Source organism: Pelodiscus sinensis, chromosome 33 (assembly GCF_049634645.1).
Source record: "Pelodiscus sinensis isolate JC-2024 chromosome 33, ASM4963464v1, whole genome shotgun sequence".
NCBI classification, from domain to species: Eukaryota; Metazoa; Chordata; order Testudines; family Trionychidae; genus Pelodiscus; species Pelodiscus sinensis.
The window spans coordinates 3,650,168-3,671,829 of NC_134743.1; the positions used below are offsets into that span (position 1 = coordinate 3,650,168).

The following is a 21,662-nucleotide window of genomic DNA, read 5'->3' on the forward strand; positions in this document are numbered from 1 at the left end:
AGCATGGGGTGGGAGGGTTGAGGGACTTAGAATGGGGTATATGAATGAGGGGTATAGGAGTCAGGGCAAGAGATCATGGAGTGCGGGACGGGGTTCAGGGCAGGGATTGGGTGGATGGGTGGGTGTGAGCTCAGGGTAGGAGAATGGGAAGGTGTGTAAGGAGCTTCATGGCTGAGAGCGCCTGTCTTCTGGATCCCCGGGGTAGGACGTGGTGACAGGGACCATACTGTTTGGCCACCTGAACATTGGGGCTGGAGCCTGGGTGCATTATAGCTGCTTTGCTCAAGGCTACACCGAGAACATCCAGATTCCCAGAGCATTCTGAGACATTTCCTTTGACCATTACAACAGATTTGGTTTAGAGAACATCAGTACCTTCACTGATATAGATAAAAGCCTACATTTCAAAATGTTACTAGTGATCTTTAGTTCCTAATATGAGACTTGGTAGAGATGCCTGAGTTTCAGATGGAGAGTGTTCAGCACCTTCTCAGAGTGCCCTTTTAAAGTGGCCTCAAAAATGAAAATAGTAAAAGACACTACCCACTTAGCTTAGTTTGTAACACTCAGGCATGACAGAAGTCTAACACATCCAGCAACTAGGATTTAAAATACAAGTGCTAATCCCTCTTCGATCTGAACTGAAATTTTGTTTCAGTGAATTACCTCCTAATTTTTAATTTCTCCATCATATTCTTTGTGAAGTAAATTTGTAATGGGGCGTGCTGGGGAGAAAGATGGAAATACAAACATTTATAGGGAGCAATAAAAAACCACCTGCATTTTTTATAAGAGTATGAGCAAATACTCAGGGCCTCATCTTGTTTGCTAGTCCAAAGGTCTTGGAGATAAAATCAATAAAACCCAACAGACTTTTTATTTAACAAGAAAACAGGAGAATTAGAATTCCTTGTGATGATTCAACTCCGGATAGAGAGTGCTTGTGAGTTAAGTAAGATACATAGCTACATATGTGACTTTAACATCTATTGGTCACTTTTTAGAGCAAATATGAATCTTTGGAACTATCCAGGAATATATATTGTTGGTATACTTCACCCCTGTTCAATATGCATGCAAAGCGAACAGCTCTGCAAATGGTTGGATAAGAATAGCCGGTTTATGTTTTTGTTTTAATGGACTGCTGATGACAGTTTAGTCTACACATAAACTGCATGTTTAGGCATAAATATTTTTAAATGAATAGCTCCTGAACGTATTAACATGGACTTTGGTTTCTAATTTGATCAATTGTTCCCCAAAAGTTTTACTATAGTCAGTTCCTGTCAACCTCATGAGTTAAAGCATGGAATAAGTTATTTATTATTAAAATAAGAATATTTTATCAATTAATAACAATGGTAAATGCATTCTCACACATTCCCTGTAGATGTTAGGCCAGAGTTAATTATTGCCTTTGTATCACATGTGTTCTGGAAAGGAGATTTCAATTTCAATTTTACACAGTTACATTAAAGATGAAGTACCTCCTGTATGAGCAGCAAGCAACAATCCTTAGGCCAGGGGATGGTGATGTCCTGGGAGCAAGGCCATGTGTGGCCTGCACAGCTGGTTCTGTTTTACAGGGACCCCGAAGTGCCCAGGGGACCATGCTTCCCATTCTCCCTGCCACGGACAAGCAGGCAAGGGAAGTGTCCATCCACACTGGGATTCCATGGGTGGGAGAGGGAGAGGGAGAGGGGCCTGGAGCAGCCTGGCCTTCCATAGCTCTCCCCCCCCCACCACACACCTGCAACTGGCAGGGCTGTCCATGGGGTCAGGTGGACCCATGTACTATGTGTGACATTTCTTGGTCTTTGTGGGGTTGTGTATGTGTCTTTGTGCCCAGCTTGCTAAGGTTGGTGGGAGATTGCATGTCTCTCCCCCACGTGCCAGACATATGTGGGACCACCCTGATCCAGTAAGCAGGGGTTCAGGGATGCTCTGGGACTGCCTTCTAAGGTGGTGTGGTGCAGACTGGTGCTGCATGTGGTTCCATGTGCATGGAGTGCAGCACAATGTCCAGGCTGAGCAGGCTGAATGACAATCGCATGCCATCCCATCTGCGCCTGCCTCCCCTGCTCTCTGTGAGCACTGTGAGCACTCACTTGAGGATCCCTCCCCACCTTCAGAGGATGCCTGCAAGACATCTAGGACCTTGATACTGATGTGTAAAAGGGAAATCAAATCCCCCGGAGCCATTGATTCCCCTATGAGGGGCACGTACAATATACATACATTGCTAATGCTTAGATATATTTGCTATTTGTATAGGAGTAAGACATGACAAAGGTCAAGGCCTGTCACAAGTAATAACTTATAATAAGGAGACGAGGGGAAGTGAAACCAGTCTTCTGTTAAGTAGAGATATGGATAGATTCCACATCCTTTAAACTTGTGACCGGCTCAAGCAGGAAAGGAAAAAGGGAAGTATGGCTCGCCCATTGTTCAGCAAAAGTGAATGAATGTAACACAGCTGTAACCGCAAAGTCAGCAAGTAGGCACTGTATTTAACCTCATTTGGAAAATTAACCTGACCTATAAGAATGCTAAATGTCAAAAATGAAGTAACCTATCATGTTAAGGCACCTAAACCAGGAAGGATGTTAACCCTATAAGAACCCCTGCCTATGAGATGTTGGGGGTCGGCTCTGCTTTGAACATTGAGTTCCTTAGCCGTACCTTGGTTGCAACCAATAAACTTGAGTTGGACCCAGCCTGAAAGTGTGACTCTCTTCTTGGGGTAAATCAGACTAGCCTCCAAGGGGACGAAACCTTGCAATTTATGCAACAATACCAGGGTCAAGGTGACCATGCTGGTCATGTCCTCTTCCTCCTGCAGCTGATGTTCCTCCTCCTCCTCTGTAGGGAGCTCTGGGCACCTGACGACTGGTGTCTCCAGTCCCAAGTCCACCACCACAGAATAGGATGGAGCTCCTGGTAGTAGGGGCAGTAGTGTGGTCCTGTCCCAGAGCGAGAGCTGCGCTCCCTGGCTCTGGGTATCTCACAGGCATCCTCTGAGGGAGGCGATGGGTCCTCAGGTGAGAGCTCTGCACCTTGTTCCACACCTGTTCCAATGTCGGGGGGGAGGGGGGAGGCTCTCTTGACTAGAGTCTCAGCCATCCGTCCATATATGTTCATGTTTCAGCACCGGGAGTGGAAATCCTACATGGTGTCCTCCTCACCCCACAGCTCGAGGACGGACAGGATCTCCATCCTGGACCATGGCAGTGCATGACGTTTGCTGCTTGTCAGAACTATGAGGGCTGACCAGAAACCTGGTGACTAAAGGGTTAACTATGTCTTCTGTCCCTAGCCAGGTATTTGGTCAGTCAATAACAATGCAGGTAGGGATTTCAAACTGGGACAAAGGAATTTTTTCCCCTTTTTTGTCTGGGTCAGAGCGGTTTCTTCCAAGTAACAGGGAGATGGGAAGGCCCGTCTCACTCTGAGAAAGACCTCTTATAATATGTAAGTAGGGCAAAGTTAGTTAGCCCATCAGGTTTTATTTGTTTTCTGGTTTGGGAATGTGGAATTGATGTCTGAGCTATTCAACATGTTTTTTCTTTCTTTAAAAAGTGTTTTCCTTTTGTACTTAAAGTTCTGAACTCAGGGGGTTCCCATGAGTATCTAGATTAATTGGTAGCTCTTACTATCTAGCCCCCTCAACTATGCTTGCAATGGCAGTTTTGTTTTGATGACAAAAGTTTGTTTTCCTTTTTCTAATGAACCTGCATTGGTTCATTTTTGTGTCCTGGAAGGTTTGTCTGTGTGTATCTACCTGCCTGACAAAAGAGGCAGCTACCACAGACTGCAGCTTGTTTCCTCTTTTCTTTTTCAAGCCCTTTTCGGGGGAAAGAGTTTGAGGTACCACTGAGATTTTAGAGAGGAGGTTTCCCAAGTGATCTTGTCCCTGGTTTTCTTGGAATAAATGGGTGGTGGCAGCAGATATTACCCAAAGTCCAGGTATAAGGATTTTGGGGGGAAGTTCTTGTATCAAAGCCTTCAGAGACCTGGTTTTGGGATGCTTTTGTGGGCTGCCACTCCTGAATTCATCATGCCAGAGTGCAGAAGAGCCTTGACACTGCTCCTGGCTGGGTCTTGGGAGCCCTGATGGTGCTCCCTGTGAGGGACAGGGGAGTCTCAGTGGGCATGTGGCTGAGCCATGGGTCCACAAGTGAGTGGCAATCAGAGCTGCATAGGCAGGCTGTCTTCCTGCCATAAGGCTAGTCCCGGGTACCTGCAGCTTTAAGAGCTTCCAGGAGACAGGAACTATAGACTTGTGATTAGTCTGCACAGAGTGGCCACCAGGGCACCTGTGTTATTTCCTGGAGGCCTTTTCTTTGGAAAGAACTCCCATTTCTGCATCCACACACACCTTTTTCTGAAAGTTTTTTTGGGGGAAAAAAAAGCTTCTTGTTGAAAGAACTCAGTAGTAGTGTGGACATAACTATTGTTTTTTCTGGAAAAACAACCATTTTCTGGAAAAAATGCTGAAGTATAGACACTTCCTTGAGGTGTGAGGATTAGATCACTCCCCTGGATGATTTAGGCATCTGCTCACTCAAGAACTTTTCCTAAATGATCATAAAATCATAGAATCATAGAGCTGGAAGAGACTTCAGGAGTCCATCAAGTCCAGCCCCCTGCTCAAGGCAGAACCAATCCCAACTAAATCAATCCAGGCAAGGTTTTGTCAAGCTGAGACTTAAAAACCTCTAGGGATGGAGATTCCACTACTTTGCTAGGTAACCCATTCCAGTGCTTCACCAACCTCCTAGTGAAATAGTTTTTCCTAATATCCAACCTGGACCTCTTCCACAGTAACTTGAGACCATTGCTTCTTGTTCTACTGTCTGTCACTACTGAGAACAGCCTTTCTCCAGCCTCTTTGGTACCTCCCTTCAGGAAGTTGAAGGCTGCTATCAAATCCCCCCTCACTCTTCTCTTCTGTAGACTAAACAAACCCAAATCCCTCAGCCTTTCCTCATAGGTCATGTGCTCCAGCCCCCTAATCATGTTGGTCAATCTCTGCTGGACCCTCTCCAATGCATCCACATCCTTTCTATAATGGGGGGCCCACAACTTGACACAATACTCCAGATGTGGCCTCACCAGAGCCAAATAAAGGAGAATAATTACTTCTCTAGATCTGCTGGCAATGCTCCTTCTAATGCAACCTAATATGCCATTAGCCTTCTTGGCTATAAGGGCATACGATTGACACATATCCAGCTTCTCATCCACTGTAATCCCTAGGGATACGTCTACACTGCCACCCTAGTTTGAACTAGGGTGGCTAATGTAGGCACTCGAACTTGCAAATGACGCCTGGGATTTAAACATCCCAGGCTTCATTTGCATGTTTCCGGGCACTGCCATTTTTAAATGCCCTGTAGTTCGAACTAACTGCCCTTGGCTACATGCAGCATGGACTAGGTAGTTTGAATTAAAGCTCCTAATTTGAACTACCATTATTCCTCCTGCAAGGTAGTTCAAACCACGGGGCATTTAAAAATGGCGGTGCCCAGGAAACTGCAAATGAAGCCCGGGATATTTAAATCCCAGGCTTCATTTGCAAGTTTGAATCCCTACATTAGCCACCCTATTTCGAACTAGGGTGGCAGTATAGACATACCGTAGGTCCTTTTCTACAGAACTACTACTTAGCTGGTTGGTCCCCAGCCTGTAACAATGTTTGGGATTCTTCCATCTCAAGCACAGGACTATACACTTGTCCATGTTGAACCTCATCAGATTTCTTTTGGTCCAATCCTACAATTTGTCTAGGTCACTCTGGACCCCATCCTTGCCCTCCAACTTATCTACCTCTCCCCCTAGTTAAGAGTCATCTGTAAACTTGCTGAGGGTGCAATTCATCCCCTCATCCAGGTCATTAATAAAGATGTTGAACAAAACTGGTCCTAGAACTGATCCTTAGGGCACTCCACTAGAAACTGACCACCAATTTGACATCAAGCTGTTGATCACTATCCGCAGGGCCCGACCTTCTAGCCAGCTTTCTATCTGTCTTACGGTCCATTCCTCCAATCCACATTCCCTTAACTTGCTGGCAAGAATATTGTGGGATAAGATGATAAGAGCTAAGGCCACCAAATTTGGGATGCAGCTTTTTTTCATAACTTAAAAACAATGTAAAGGTTTGGTTGTTCAAGGGCAAAGGGATTTGCCTAAAATTGGATTTGTTTCTCATAAAATGGAAAGGTAGGTGTCTGCTAGGAGGGACAGTTATACCATAGAATTGCCATGGGGGGCAACAAGGGGCCAGAGAGTAGAACTGCTATAACACCATTGGGTTAGTGAAGGACATGGGTGGGAAAAGGGAGAGCTATATTTGTGTGTCTATTTGTGTATCTGCTTGTCTCCCATCTGGGGGACATGCACGACTATCATGGTTGTGCCTGCTTCAGCTGCAGCGGCCATAAACAGGCGTTTCTCACCTGGTCCCAAGCTGTTGCCGTAAGACAGGGGTGTCCAAACTTTTTTCAAAGAGGGCCAGATTTGATGAAGTGAACATGTGTGAGGGCCGACCATTGTGCCTGACATTCTTTGAACCATTAAAATTAAATGCAAATTAACTATTTTATGCAAAGTTTATTGCAAACGGCATACTTTTCATTTCGTCACATGGCTGACCAATCTAAACAGGTGTTAAATCACTCTGCCTTTCATATCTGAAGGCCAGATGAAAAAAAAAATCCAGGAAGCTGAAATATGTCAGGAACATTGTAAAGTACATTACATATTATTGGTAATAAAGGTTGTCTGTCAACTTTTAAGTTCAAAAAATATGAACAGGAATATAACACCAAGTATACATGTTGTGTCCAAATATATTTATAACTGATTTAGACCAACTGACATTAACTGAGATTTTACAATGTATTCATCTCAATACATATGGATTCGTTGGGGGCCATAAAAGATAGATATTGCCAAATTACCTGTGGGGCCGTATTAAACCGGAACAGGGGCCGCAATTGGCCCGCGGGCCGGACTTTGGACATGCCTGCCGTAAGAGAAGGCTGGGTTGTTCTCTTCAAGGGCCTGTGCCATGCCAGGCAAATCTTCCAGGGAGGAATAGCTGAGATGTTTGTGTATCCATCTAGTGTGTAGGAGACCAGGATTCAAATCCTCCTAAGTGAAAAAGTTTATATGGAAAATGTGTGAAATCAAACGAGTCAGGGTATGTCTACACTACCCTCCTAGTTCGAACTAGGAGGGTAATGTATGCATACCGCACTTGCTAATGAAGCCCGGGATTTGAATTTCCCGGGCTTCATTAGCATAAGCGGGGAGCCGCCATTTTTAAATCCCCGCTGCTTCGAACCCCGTGCAGCGTGGCTACACGGGGCTCGAACTAGGTAGTTCGGACTAGGGTGCCTATTCCGAACTACCGGTACACCTCGTTTCACGAGGAGTAACGGTAGTTCGGAATAGGAACCTAGTCCGAACTACCTAGTTCGAGCCCCGTGTAGCCGCGCTGCACGGGGTTCGAAGCAGCGGGGATTTAAAAATGGCGGCTCCCCGCTTATGCTAATGAAGCCCGGGAAATTCAAATCCCGGGCTTCATTAGCAAGTGCGGTATGCATACATTACCCCGCTAGTTCGAACTAGCGGGGTAGTATAGACATACCCTCAGATAGATAAAACAACTGATAACTCCAGCTGCAGACAAACTTTGATGAATCATATTAAGCAGTAAGATGCTACCACAATTCTCTGGGTGAGTTAGGATTAATTTTACTGATTAATCACACTGAGTAAACTTGCCATGAAATAAATCTAGTCATAAAGCAAAGGCACTACACTAAAATACTGTAGGAATCTTGATCCTGTATCTATTTCTTGGCTTTGGTTCTATTCTATTCCTTATTTTAATACTGCATCAATAACTCCTCATTCAATTGTGAAAATGAAGATTTACTAAACTATTCATAATACGTATTTTGATCATAGTTTTATCCCATGTTTTTCAGCTAAGTCAGTATAATACAGAATCATGGGATCACAAGGTAAGCTCTCTAACATAGTTCAATATGTGTTACATATAAGTTTGTGTTTAACTGTCAACACTTTTTCTGAAAAAAATTCAGAACTGTCAATATCAAATGATAACTACTATACTGGACCATAGTAAACCATCAATACTAAAGCTAAATTGTATTTTATTTTGTGCTTTTTCATAGTAAAGTCTCTGGAATTCTTAATTACATGAAAACAAAACACTAAACTGTCTCTTGTTAACCTAGTCCTGTCATATGTCTGCAGGGAATCTATCCCTTTCTTTTTAAAAATGAGAATAACCGTCTCTCTTAAAAGTATTAGAGAAAAAACAATCATTTTTAAAAAGAAAAACATTAATTTTTTAAAGTAATGTTTTTAAATATGAAAGTGTGAGCCATTTTGATCAATTATTTCTCTCAAACACATACATACACATGCTTTTCTAGGGGAAAAATAAAAAAGAGAGAATGGTTGTTTTCCTATCACTGAGCAATAAGTATTTCTAAAATATGAAATCACTTTTATTTCCACCTTAAAATAAAAATAAAAAAAAACACACAAAAAAGTAAAGTTATTTTTCACCAGAATGTTTTTGTTTACAAAGCTTTTTGTTTTAATGTCTTATTGTTTAACAAAATCAATCACCTCTGTTTCATAAAAAAATATGTATTTAGTATTTCTACATTGATTTATACTTGTGAGACTCCATTGGTTTCAATGACTTAATCAGTATATTAGTCTGGATAGGATTTGTCCATGCAGAGACATTTCCTCAAATAGTGCACTTTCAGCTTTTGTATCATTAGAGGTTGTAATTCCAGGGTCAAAGATCTAGGCAACAACATTGCAGACCCTGCCATCCCTGGTGACAGTTTTGGAGCTGGTGTTTCAGAAGCTCTTAGCCTTGGTGTCTGCTATACCTAGATCTTACTCTGAAGTAGTGCATTTGCTCTCAACGACTTCGGCCACCCCCGCCCGGGGTGCCATTTGCAGCCTGGGAGTTCGATTACCGCTGTCTCAGTCTAGGGGGCCGTTTTCGGCCTCGGAAGTCGTTTTCGGCCTTCGCAGCCTGAAGGTATTTCTACACTACAAAGTTAATTCGAACTAACAGATGTTAGTTGGAATTAACTTTGATAGGCGCTACACAGGCAAACTGCTAGTTTGGACTTAATTCGAACTAGCGGAGCGCTTAATTCGAACTAGGTAAACCTCATTCCACGAGGACTAACGCCTAGTTCGAATTAAGTATTTCGAATTAAGGGCTGTGTAGCCACTTAATTCGAACTAGTGGGAGGCTAGCCCTTCCCAGCTTGCCCTGGTGGCCACTCTGGGCACCAGGGAAACTCTTCTGCCCCCCTCCCGGCCCCAGAGACCTTAAAGGGGCACGGGCTGGCTACAGTGCCCGTGCCAGGTGCAAGCCTGCCAGCATCCAGCCAGCAGACCCTGCACCTGGCAAGGCTCGAGCCAGCCACCCGCTGCCACCCAGCCCTCCGCCTCTTCCCGGGACCAGGCTGGCAGCTCCCAGGAGCCTGCCCGGGTCCGCAAGAGGCGGGCACCCACCTGGTCTAGCGCGGACATCGTGGACCTTATCCATGACCTCCGCACTAGGCACAGGAAAGTGGCCATCTAGGGCAGAATAGCTGCCAGCCTGGCCACCCAGGAGCAGGTTTGCATGAAAATCAAGGTGGTCCAGTGAGATCCCCGACCCTGAGTCCTGAGCTTAGAACGGCCGTACTGGGTCAGACCAAAGGTCCATCTAGCCCAGTAGTCTGTCTGCCGACAGTGGCCAACACTAGGTACCCTGGAGGGGATGGACCGAAACAATGACCAAGCCATTTATCTCGTGCCATCCATCTCCAGCCTTCCACAAACAGAGGCCAGGGACACCATTTCTACCCCCTGGCTAATAGCACTCCATGGACCCAACCTCCATGACTTTATCTCACTTCTCTTTAAACTCTGTTCTAGTTCTAGCCTTCACAGCCTCCTGCAGCAAGGAGTTCCACAGGTTGACTATTTGGTTTGTGAAGAACAACGTTCTGTTGTTAGTTTGGAGCCTGCTACATATTCATTTCATTTGGTGTCCTCTAGTCCTTCTATTATGGGAACTAATGAAGAACTTTTCTTTATGCCCCCCTCCACACCACTCATGATTTCATAGACCTTTATCATATCCCCCCTCCGTCTCATCTTTTCTAAGCTGAGAAGTCCCAGTCTCTTTAACCTCTCTTCACATGGGACCTGTTACAAACCCCTGATCATCTTAGTTGCCCTCCCCTCTCCCACCCTCTCCCTTCCCTTCTCCCACCTCCTTTTCCCAGTCTCCCTGAGTTTTGTTCAATAAAGAGAGTTTCTATTTTTGAACACACGTGTCCTTTATTTTGTACATCAGGAAGGGGGGCTAGGGAGGGGTAAAGTGGAAGGAGGTGAGGGAGGAATGGGGTACGAGCCCCCGATGGGGAGGACTGGGCTGGCTCTGCGGACTCCTAGGGGTGGACGCTCTCCTGAAGCCCCTAAATTGACCCCCCCTCTGGATGGCAGCCTGCAGCAAGTTCAGCTGGGCTGATGGCCGAGTGCTGTGATGTGCCGAGTGTGGGCATTCAGTGCACTCCAAGCCAGGACTGCTTTGCTGTCCCTCATCTAATTAGACAAGCGAGCAGGAACCCCTGAGAACTGTCTGTCTGGGGTGCACAGCCCTCGGCTAGCCTGAGACAGCAGCTCCACGCTCTAAGTCCTAATCTGATGCCCTGCTGGCACTGCTTCCGGCCATCCTTAACCTCAGTTCAGGGTCCACTCAATGAGGACATGCTAGTTCGAATTAGCAAAATGCTAATTCGAACTAGTTTTTAGGTCTAAATGCACTAGTTCGAATTAGCTTAGTTCGAATTAACTAATTCGAATTAAGTTAGTTCGAATTAGTGCTGTAGTGTAGATATACCCTGATTGCCCTCCTCAAGTTTCCACTGCTATCCACTTAGGAGTATTGCTAGGAGTTCTGTAGGATCAGCCCCTACAGAGGAGAATGGACTTGTGCTGTCATCTTTTCTGCATATCTCCCAGGGCTTCACAATATTATTCATCTATACTGGGGGAGAGGGTCAAAATACTTGCGAAGTGGCATAGATGCTGCTGGACATGTTTTTTTCACCCATATGATAAGGAATCTGTAATTCTGCCTAGTGGAGGCAGTTCATGATGGGGTGATGCAGAGGCACCTGAGACTATTCCCCCTTCCCCACACCCCGGTTCCATACCAGGGTCTGGGAGGCTGATATATCTTTCATCCTATGGTGCCTTGTGTCAGCTTAACATCAGTTTCTCTGGGTCATTTTCTACTTCCCTCTGCATCGTAGCCATCTGCCATTACTCTTGTGGGGCGCTGCTGTCTGGGCTCCCTGTTCTCTCATTTTGTGAGGGTTCAAGTTCCACCCTTCTCTGGATTTCCCAAAACACATCCTCCTCCCTGGTCTACTAGCCCCTGATTGAGCTGCCTTTTACATCACTCCTCCAATGAAAGTAAGCTCAGCATGGGCAGAAAGATGGTGCATCCTGAACCCAGAGTTTCTCCTGAACCCCCTACTGCCCATTGAGGTGTTTATACATCCCAACTGATACTCTTAAACTTAGGGCCAGAAAGAACCATTGCAATTATTTAGTTTGACCTCCTACACATTGCAGCTAGGGTACCTTGTTGCACTACAGTAATGGCAAAATAAATAACATAAGCAAGTCAATCCTGGGTCAGAACTGTGGTCCATCTAGCCTCATATTCTGTTTGTGAATAATACTAGACTGTGCTTTTCACTTATCTGTACTGAATTTCACCCTCTTGATTTGAGATCAAGTATCAAATTTCCCAAGATCATTTTCCTAAATTATCATTCCCAAATTTCCGAGGCTATGTCTATATTGTGATCTGTTTCCGTAAGAGGAAATGCAAATGAAGTGCTCATTAGCATTCTTGCACTCTCATTTGCATTTCCTATTCTAATCCTTCTTGCAAAAGAGGTTTTTGTGCAAAAAAGCCCCACGTAGACAGGGCTTTTTTTCCACAAAAAACCCCTTTTGAGTTTTTTTTTTTGAGGAATAAAGATTCTTGTGCAAAAGGGGGTTTTTGCGCAAAAAAGCCCTGTCTACACGCGGCTTTTGTTCAAGCACTTGTATTCCATTCCTTTGATCATCTTTGTCCCTTGCCTCAGGAGAGTCTTCAAGTAACGATTTATCTATTCAAATTACAGAGAATCCACTTCTTACTCTAGTTTAAACATGAAAGTGATTCCTGCCTCATGCTACAGAGGAAGATGAGAAATCCATGGGATTTCTTCCACTTCATCTGGGGGAAAATTCCTTCCAAACCACAAATAAGTTGCACCCAGAGCATGCCAGAAAGATCCAACACAGAGACACCTGTGAATTCACTGTAGTAATTTAGAACCTTCCCCATTTAGTCTCCCATCTACAATTATTGCTGATATTTATTACCAGCAGTCACACACAAACTATGTGACAATGTAGGAAATCTCATAAAATCCTGACCATTTATCAATCTCAATTTTCAAACAACTATTTTTGTCCCCCAACTCCTCCTTGGAAGCCTGTTCCTGAACATCATTTTCTGATGGTTTGAAACCTTCATGTAATCTAAAAAACTAATCTTTTTGATGACCAGTTTATATTGATTCATTTCTTTGCTAATCTTTCATTTAGCTGCTTTCATTTGCTTTCAACTATATTTTGACTCTCTCCCCCAATATAGATGAATAATATTGTGAAGCCTTAGGAGATGCTAATCTTTGTGCTGTCACCCCCTTCTGAAGATTTATAGCCTTTCCATACCACATCCAAGAAAAGGTAATAGATGAAAATGTAATAGTCAAGCAGGATAGACTAGTTGCATGGGAAAGCAGCCAATCAGGGGTCAGGGGAGCCATATAAAAATAGCCGAGGAATAGAATGACAGTCAATTCCTCTTTGAAGCTCAGGGTGTGCAAACTAGGTGACAAGCAGGCTGAGGGTGTGCCCACACAGCAAAGTTATTTCAGAATAATAGCTGTTCTTCCAAAACTAGCCAATTAGCCAGTCATAAGATGGGATTTTCAGGTCTCTCCTCCACGTCGGTCTTCTCTCCTGAGCCTCCGGTCTCTCACGCTGTCTCTCTCTCTCTCTCTCTCTCTCTCTCCTCCTCCTGCCTCCTCCCCCCTCCCCCAGCTCTCCTCCGCCTTCTGCCTCTCTCTCTGTCTCTCTTTTTCTTTTCCTCCCCCTCCCCTTTGGGGGAGCGTGGAGCCCAAATGGTCACTTGCACCGCTTGCTCCCACCCAGCATCCTGGCTGAGTGACGCAGGGGAGCAAGCAGTGCAAGCAGCCGATTCGGGTGCCAAGAGGAAAAAGCCAGCATTTCAGCATTACAGACTTTCAGACACTGGGCTACTATACATATGATAACTATGTGAGCATCTACATAGTAATTCCATTATTTTGAAATAATCTTGAAATAACGGATGGCTGATTCCGACTTCTATAAACCTCATTCTACAAATAACACCTATGCCAAAAATATTTAAAATAAGGCATATGTAGATGCTGCACTTCTGCTATTTTGAAATTCTAAGTTATTCTTCCAGGGGCTCTAAATTGAGATAGCACTTCTACATTATGGAAGCCTGCCTTGGACTAATTTTGAGGCTTCTTTGCAGTGTAGATGTGCTATTTCAAAGTAAGCTAACTATTTCAGAACTAGCCAATTAGCTCGTCATAAAACAGGATTTTCAGGTCTCGCGCTCTCTCTCTCAGCTCTCCTCCGCCTCCTGCCTTTCACTTGGGGGACTGCGGAGCCCAAACAGCTGTTTGGACTCCACAGTCCCCATGCTGCATGAGCCCAAACGGTGCCCAAATGGTTGCTTGTGCCACATGCTCCTACGCAGCGGGCCGGCTGAGCAGCACAGAAGTCAGTCGAGCGCCATGGCAGGAGGGGAAGGGGGGCGGGGCAGTGACATTCATGGCCAGGGGGTGGGGCCTGGAGCTGCTGTCATGCCACACGTCATCGCCCCGCCCTCTTCACCTCCCGCTGTGGCGCTCGGCTGATTTCTGCGCTGCTCAGCTGGGCCGCTGCAGGGAACAAGCAGCACAAGCGGTCGTTTGGGCCCTGCTCACCCCATGCAGCATGGACCGCCCAGAGGGAACAGCCAGCATTTCAGGCAACAGTGAGATCCAGAGGGAACAGCCAGGATCTCAGTGTTACAGACTCACAGACATTAGGCTACTATATATATGACTGGCCAATTAGCCCGTCATAAGACGGGATTTTCAGGTCTTCTCTCCTGAGCGCTCTTGTTCCGTCTCCCCCCCCTCCCGCCTCCTCCCCCTTTCCCTTCCCTCCTCCTCCTTCCCCCCTCACTTTCTCCCTCCCTCTCCCCTCCTACTGCCTTCCCCCTCTCTCTCAGCTCTCCTCTGCCTTCCTCTCTGTCTCTTTCTTTCTCTTCTCCCCCTCCTGCCTCTCTCTCCCCTTCCCCTTCCCTCCCACTGTGGTGCTTGGCTGAGTGCTGCCTGCTCAGCTGGGCTGCCGCAAGGGAGGGGGGCGGTGTGATGACGTACAAGGCCAGGGGGCAGGGCCGTATACATCACCACCCTCCCTTTCCCTCCCACCCCGAGGGAGCCCAAAAACAGCCCTTTGCGCTGCTGGCTCCCCTGGCGGCCCAGCTGAGGGGCGCAGCACTCAGCTGAGTGCCACAGCGGGAGGGAAAGGGAGGCAGTGACATACACTGCCCCGCCCTCTGGCTATGTACATCACTGCCCCGCCCCCTTCCTCTCCCTCTGTGGCAGCTCAGCTGAGTGTTGCCCGCTCAGCCGGGCCGCCACGGGTGAGAGGGGAAGGGGGGGTGGTGACATACACGGCCAGGGGCAGGGGCTGTCTACGTCACTGCCCCATCCTTCCCCTCTCCCGCAGTGGCCCGGCTGAGGGGCACACCACTCAGCACCACAGGGGGAGGAAGGCAGGGCAGTGACGTATACGTCTCTGCCCCCACCAGGCTTCTGCTGGCAAGTAAAGGGAGCGCCTGCAAGGACTCCAATTGCGGCCAGTGGCTGCACCCCCCCCCCACCAGGTCTGATTCTCACCCCCCTTCCTCTGTCCCCCCCTCCTCCCGTCCGGCCCCATGGCCCCTGACCCCCCCCAGCTCTGCTTCCCACCCCCTCTTCTTGCATGATCCCCGGACAAACACCCCTGCCAGTGCTGCTTCCCACCACCCTTCGTCTGGGCACCCCATCCTCCCCTCCAGCCCCTGATCCCTCCCCAGCTCTGCTTTCTGCCCCCCTTCTGGCCAGCCCCGCCCCCCCTTCCTCTCCCTCCATGGCACGCTCAGTTGGGAGCACTCAGCTGGGCACTGTGGGGGAGCAAGTGGTGGCAAGTGGGGAGCCCGGAGCACTCAGCTGGGCACTGTGGGGGAGCAAGTGGTGGCAAGTGGGGAGTGCGGACCCCAAAGGACCACTTGCTGTCTCTTGCTCCCCCATGGGGCCCAGCTGAGTGGCGCAACACGCCACGGCCGGAGGGGAAGGAGTGCGGGGCGCTGATGTACACGGTCAGGGGGTGTGGCCGTGTATGTCAGCATACAGATGCACAATGGGCGTATCTCTCTCTCTCTCTCTCTCTCTCTCTCTCTCTCTCTCTCTCTCTCTCTCTCTCATTCCAAAATAACTGAGCAGTGTAGACATAGTCTGAGAGAGCAGTAGTACCATATACAGCTCACTGTGGAGAGCTGCTGGATTGTGTTGTCTCACACTGAGACTTTGAGACAAAGCCCTGAGGAAAGGACAATGACATTTCTTCCAGGAATGAAGATCTGGGATTACCACTCTCTGAGGAGAAACAAATTCAGAGACACCACAGAGGCCACCAAGGGAAGAGTGGGGGAGGGTGTCCTATTAAACATGTAGCCTGAAAGGGGACTTGTTTTCAAAAAATTTGTTGGTTTTTGCACACAGAGTAATTTGGCCAGCTGGGTCACCAAAAATACTCCATAAAAAGAGTGCAGGCACATACACTAGGCCAGGAGGTGATTGTGAGAGACAAATCTTCATCACTGTACAAAGCTATTGTATCTCTTCAGACTTAGCATGCCGATTATTATAAATTATACTACAAATTGGTTTGGTGAAAGGCAAAGACTCAGAAATACTAACTGAAACTGTCCAAGATCCTTTCTCAAGCATTGTAGGATAGAATATTTAAATTATGATTTACAAAGTTTTATGTGTGTTTCATATGAAGAAGCTGATCCACTCACACAGGGAAACACTAATTCTATGGAACTGTGGTTGACAAAGCATAACAATATCTCTTGCTCATCTGCCAGGCTTTCACAATTTGTTGCCGGTTATGCATTAGGCATTTCTCCAGAAAAAAACCCACAGATGGACTAAGAGGCTCAGTCATCAAATCTATATTTAATCGTTGGGGTGTACCCACATGCCATCACCCAGGGTCTGTTTTGTGCATGGACTGTGATTCCTCTAATTATATGAATGTTGGAAATTAAACAAAGCAGACCCTTATTTTTCTGCTGTGTTCAATTTGGCTTTTACTGTACAGGTTCCAGGAGCTCTGCACAGTGCTGGTGCTTACTGCAATACCTCTTTCTCTGTATAAACTGTGTTTTGGTAGAATAATGGACTCACTCTTCATATATCTCTACAGCCAATTACCTTATGCCATGGAAATTATGCAGCTGTCAGATCTGAAGGAAATTGTTATGTTGACATTGAGTAGATATTGCTTAAATGTAGGAAGTCTGGGTATGTCTACACTACCCTCCTAGTTCGAACTAGGAGGGTAATGTAGGCATACCGCACTTGCAAATGAAGCCCGGAATTTGAATTTCCTGGGCTTCATTTGCATAAGCGGGGAGCCGCCATTTTTAAAACCCTGCTGGTTTGAACCCCGTAGGACTAGGTAGTTCGAACTAGGATTCCTGAATCAGGATGCCTGGGGCAGAGCAGTTGGGGTGCTGCTGGGTTGGTCCGGAGCGGCGCTACGGGACCAACCCGGCAGCCCCCAGCTGCTCTACCCCAGGGGTAGGCAAGAAAAGCCTGGTCTTCTGGGGGGCACTAGCTGTACCCCCCCCAGCAGACCAGGGAGACGGGGGTGGCGGGACCGCCCAAGTCCTCCACGGCTTTGCTCCCTCTCCCTGGTCTGCTGACCTGGGAGACGTGGAGCAAAGCCGCAGAGCATGCGGGCAGCGGGACAGTCCAGGCGCGCCGTGGCTGTCCCACTGCTGGCGTGCTCCGAGGCTTTGCTCCCCATCTCCCTGGTCTGCTGGTCAAAGTCGCGGAGCACGCCCACAGCGGGACAGCCCGGGCGCGCTTGAGCTGCTCCCTTGTCTGCAGGGAGACGGGGAGCAAAGCCTTGGAGCACGCCCGCAGCGGGCGTGCTCCGCGGCTTTGCTCCTGTCCCCCTAGTCTGCTGAGGGGGGGGGTGGTCCAGCAAAGCCGCTGGACCCCCTCAGCAGACCTGGGACACCAGAGCAAAGCCGCCGCCTGGGCGGCTTTGCTCCCGGGCAAACGAGCAAAGCCTCTGGTGTCTCTGGTCTGCTGGGGGGGGGGGGGGGGTCCAGGCTGGCGGCTTTGCTGGACCCCCCCAGCGGACCAGGAAGACCGGGAGAAGCTTTTCTTGCCCTGGAGGACACGGGTGGCGACCCGCCGCCCGTGAGCTCCGGGGCGAGAAAAGCCCCGTTCGTAAGTCGGATCCGCGTAAGTCGGGGACTGCCTGTACTGGAGACAGTGTTTCAGTTCTGAAAATAAAGAAATGTACGGGGGGAAGGCTGTTCTAGATCTGATTTTAACAAAGGAGAGGAACTGATTGAGATTTGGAAAGTGGAAAGCAGTATGGGTGAAAGTGATCCTAATTCTAAGGTATAGTGGAGAGAGAAGAGAAAAAAAGAATGTATTTCAAGAAGGCACATCATAGCAAACTCAGAGAGCTGGTACTCCTGGTGGAATGAGATGTAACAGTTAATCCAAACTAAGGATTTAGTTCGGATTAACTTTAAACTGCGGCGTGTACCTGTCGGCAGTTCATTTGAACTAAGGGGGATTTAAAAATGGCGGCCAGACGGGAACATGCAAATAAAGCCCCGGATATTTAAATCCCGGGCTTCATTTGCAATTCCGGTTGCCTGATTTGCCTACCTAGCTCGAATTAATGAGCTAGTGTAGACATACCCAAAGTGGTCTAAAAGGGCCGTTATATGGCACAATGAACCAAACCCAAAAGGTATGTGGTTAACACCAGCAGTAAGAAGCCCCTTCCCCAAAACTCCCCTCACCCCACCCCAATCCTGGGCCTTTAAGGGAAGAGAAAACAGACCCTTGGCAGACTTGAGAGTTGGGGGAAGAAAAGAGAAAGCAGGATCCCAGTGGACTAGGTGGCCTGGGAGAAGGGTGGGAGAGAACAGACTCCATGGAAGCCTGGGGAAGCTTGGGGTGAGAAAAAAAATTGGCCCCTTGTAGGCTGAGGGGGACCTTTAGGGGCCAAAACAGAAAACAGGCCCTGGTAGGCTAGGAGTAAGCTTGGGAGGAAGAGAAATAAGGACTCCGATGGGCTAGTAAGGTCTGGGTAGGGAGAGATGATAGAACAGGCCCTTGGATGGCTGCATGGGGAACATCTGTACTGAGATCCTCTTCACCCCCAACCTTCATTCTCAACTTCTCTGCCCCTAGTCATTGCAGAGAAGCTAAATGATTTCTTTGCTTCAGTCTTTACGACTAAGGATGTTAGAGAGATTCCCAAGCATGAGCCATTCTTTTCAAGTGACAGATCTAAGGACTTGTCCCAGATAAACTTAACGGTAACAAATTACTGGGAGCAGATGGCATTCACCCAGGAGAGAACTCAAATATGAAGTTTTGGAATTACAGTTTCATTCTCCCAAATCCAATAGTCTCTGGAACAAAGAACCTGGGAGGCCAGTAGCAAGAGCAGCTGGGAGAATGCAGGGATGGGGAGCCCTACCTAGGCCAGTTGTGGCTGGGCCAGGTGAAGACTGCAGAGTCCTGGCCAGGCTAGGGAATCCCTAGTATCAGCAGGGCTTTAGGGGTGAGGTGTCCCTCTCCAGCTGGGGACCCCTGACATCAGCAGGGCCAGGTGGTGAATGGGGAACCCTGTCCCAGCCAGGGAAGCCCCAGTGACAGAGGGTCTAGATGTTAGCCAGGCAATCCCGGGCTGGGGAACTCCTGGCATAAGTGAGGTCAGGCAGCTGGGGAGTCCAAGCCAGGAAACCTGGGGAATCCCCAGTGGCAGTGCAGCTGGGGTGGCCGGATGGCCCTGGCTAGAGAATCTCTAGAAGGAGCGGGGCCAGGAGGCAGCACAGGAGACTTGGCTGGGGAGTCCAGGGGACCACCCAGAGACAGTGGGACCATCAGTGACCAGACAGTCCCAGCCAGGACCCCAGGGAACTTTGGAAGTAGTAAGTGGGCAGCAGGTTGGTAGCCTCTGCCTTGGGAGCTTCAGGGAAAGGAGCCTTGGAGTGGGGTGCCAGCAGAAAGCCATTGACTTCTCCTGGCCCAGCAAACTCCCTGCTTTGGGACCCCCTCAGGGCCTGAGGGTGCTGGACCAGAGAGGTCCAATCTGTACCAGCAGAGGTTTGTAACCTGTCCTTTAAATCATTTTCTGTACCTAATGGCTGTAAGATATCTAATGTGACTCCAATATATAAAAAAGGACTCTAGAGGAAATTCCGGTAATTACACACCAGAAATTCTAACATCAGTACTGGGCAAATTTGTTGAAACTATAGTAAAGAATAAAATTGTCAGACCAATGATGAATTTTATTTCTTAGGGAAAAGTTAACATGGATCTGTAAAGGGAAATCATGCCTTACTAATCTACTAAGGTATGTCTACACTAGCCCCCAGTTCGAACTAGGGAGGCTAATGTAGGCATTCAAACTTGCAAATGAAGTCCGGGATTTAAATATCCCAGGCTTTATTTGCATGTTCCCATCCGGCCGCCATTTTTAAATGTCACTAGTCCGGACTAACTGCCCACAGCTACACACGGCAGTTAAACGGTAATTCGAACTGTTACTCCTCCTGGAATGAGGTGTAGCAGGTAAAAGAGAATACTGAAAAATGACATGAGAGCAGCTTTCAAGTATCTAAGGGTATGTCTACACTACAAAGTTAATTCGAACTAACAGACGTTAGTTCGAATTAACTTTGATAGGCGCTACACAGGCAAACCGCTAGTTCGAACTTAATTCGAACTAGCGGAGCGCTTAATTCGAACTAGGTAAACCTCATTCTACAAGGACTAACGCCTAGTTAGAATTAAGGTCTGTGTAGCCACTTAATTCGAACTAGTGGGAGGCTAGCCCTCCCCAGCTTTCCCTGGTGACCGCTCTGGGCACCACCAGGGAAACTCTTCCATCCCCCTCCCGGCCCCGGAGCGCTTAAAGGGGCATGGTCTGGCTACGGTGCCCGTGCTAGGTGCAAGCCTGCCAGCACCCAGCCAGCAGACCCTGAACCTCGCATGGCACGAGCCAGCCACCCGCTGCCACCCAGCCCTTCGCCTCTTCCCGGGAGTCTGCCCAGGTCTGCAAGAGGCAAGTGCCCACCTGGTCTATTGCGGAGATCATGGACCTCATCCATGACCTCCGCACTAGGCACAGGAAAGTGGCTGTCTAGGGCAGAATAGCTGCCAGCCTGGCCACCCAGGAGCAGGTTTGCATGAAAATCAGAGTGGTCCAGTGAGACCCCCGACCCTGAGCCCTAAACTTAGAATGGCCGTACTGGGTCAGACCAAAGGTCCATCTAGCCCAGTAGCCTGTCTGCAGACAGTGGCCAACACTAGGTACCCTGGAGGGGATGGACTGAAGACAATGACCAAGCCATTTATCTCGTACCATCCATGTCCAGTCTTCCACAAACAGAGGCCAGGGACACCATTTCTACCCCCTGGCTAATAGCACTCCATGGACCCAACCTCCATGACTTTATTTCACTTCTCTTTAAACTCTGTTCTAGTTCTAGCCTTCGCAGCCTCCTGCAGCAAGGAGTTCCACAGGTTGACTATTTGCTCTGTGAAGAAGAACTTTCTGTTGTTAGTTTGAAGCCTGCTACATATTCATTTCATCTGGTGTCCTCTAGTCCTTCTATTAGGGGAACTAATGAAGAACTTTTCTTTATGCACCCTCTCCACACCACTCATGCTTTTATAGACCTCTATCATATCCCCCCTCAGACTCCTCTTTTCTAAGCTGAAAAGTCCCAATCTCTTTAGCCTCTCTTCATATGGGACCTGTTCCAAACCCCTGATCATTTTAGTTGCCCTCCCCTCTCCCACCCTCTCTCTTCCCCTCTCCCACCTCCTTTTCCCAGTCTCCCTGAGTTTTGTTCAATAAAGAGAGTTTCTATTTTTGAACACGTGTCCTTTATTTTGTACATCAGGAAGGGAGGCTAGGGAGGGGTAAGTGGAAGGAGGTGAGGGAGGAATGGGGTACGAGCCCTCGATGGGGAGGACTGGGCTGGCTCTGCAGGCTCCTCGGGGTGGAAGCTCTCCTGCAACCCCCCGATTGGTCCCCCCCCGGATGGCAGCCTGCGGCAAGTGCAGCCGGGCTGATGGCCGAATGCTGTGATGTGCCGA

At 47.9% G+C, this 21,662-nt stretch overlaps 1 protein-coding gene across 5 annotated transcripts in view; it reads left to right on the top strand.

Annotated features, from left to right (window-relative positions):
- Positions 1-21,662, top strand: part of LOC142823370 (uncharacterized) — a 287,164-nt gene that overhangs the window by 794 nt on the left and 264,708 nt on the right. For all 5 annotated transcript variants that reach the window (XM_075914347.1, XM_075914343.1, XM_075914345.1 and 2 more), the window contains exon 2: positions 8,001-8,036. In XM_075914347.1, coding sequence (XP_075770462.1) covers positions 8,024-8,036 — 13 coding nt within the window. In that variant the 5' untranslated portion in view covers positions 8,001-8,023. The remainder of the gene's footprint in view (positions 1-8,000; positions 8,037-21,662) is intronic.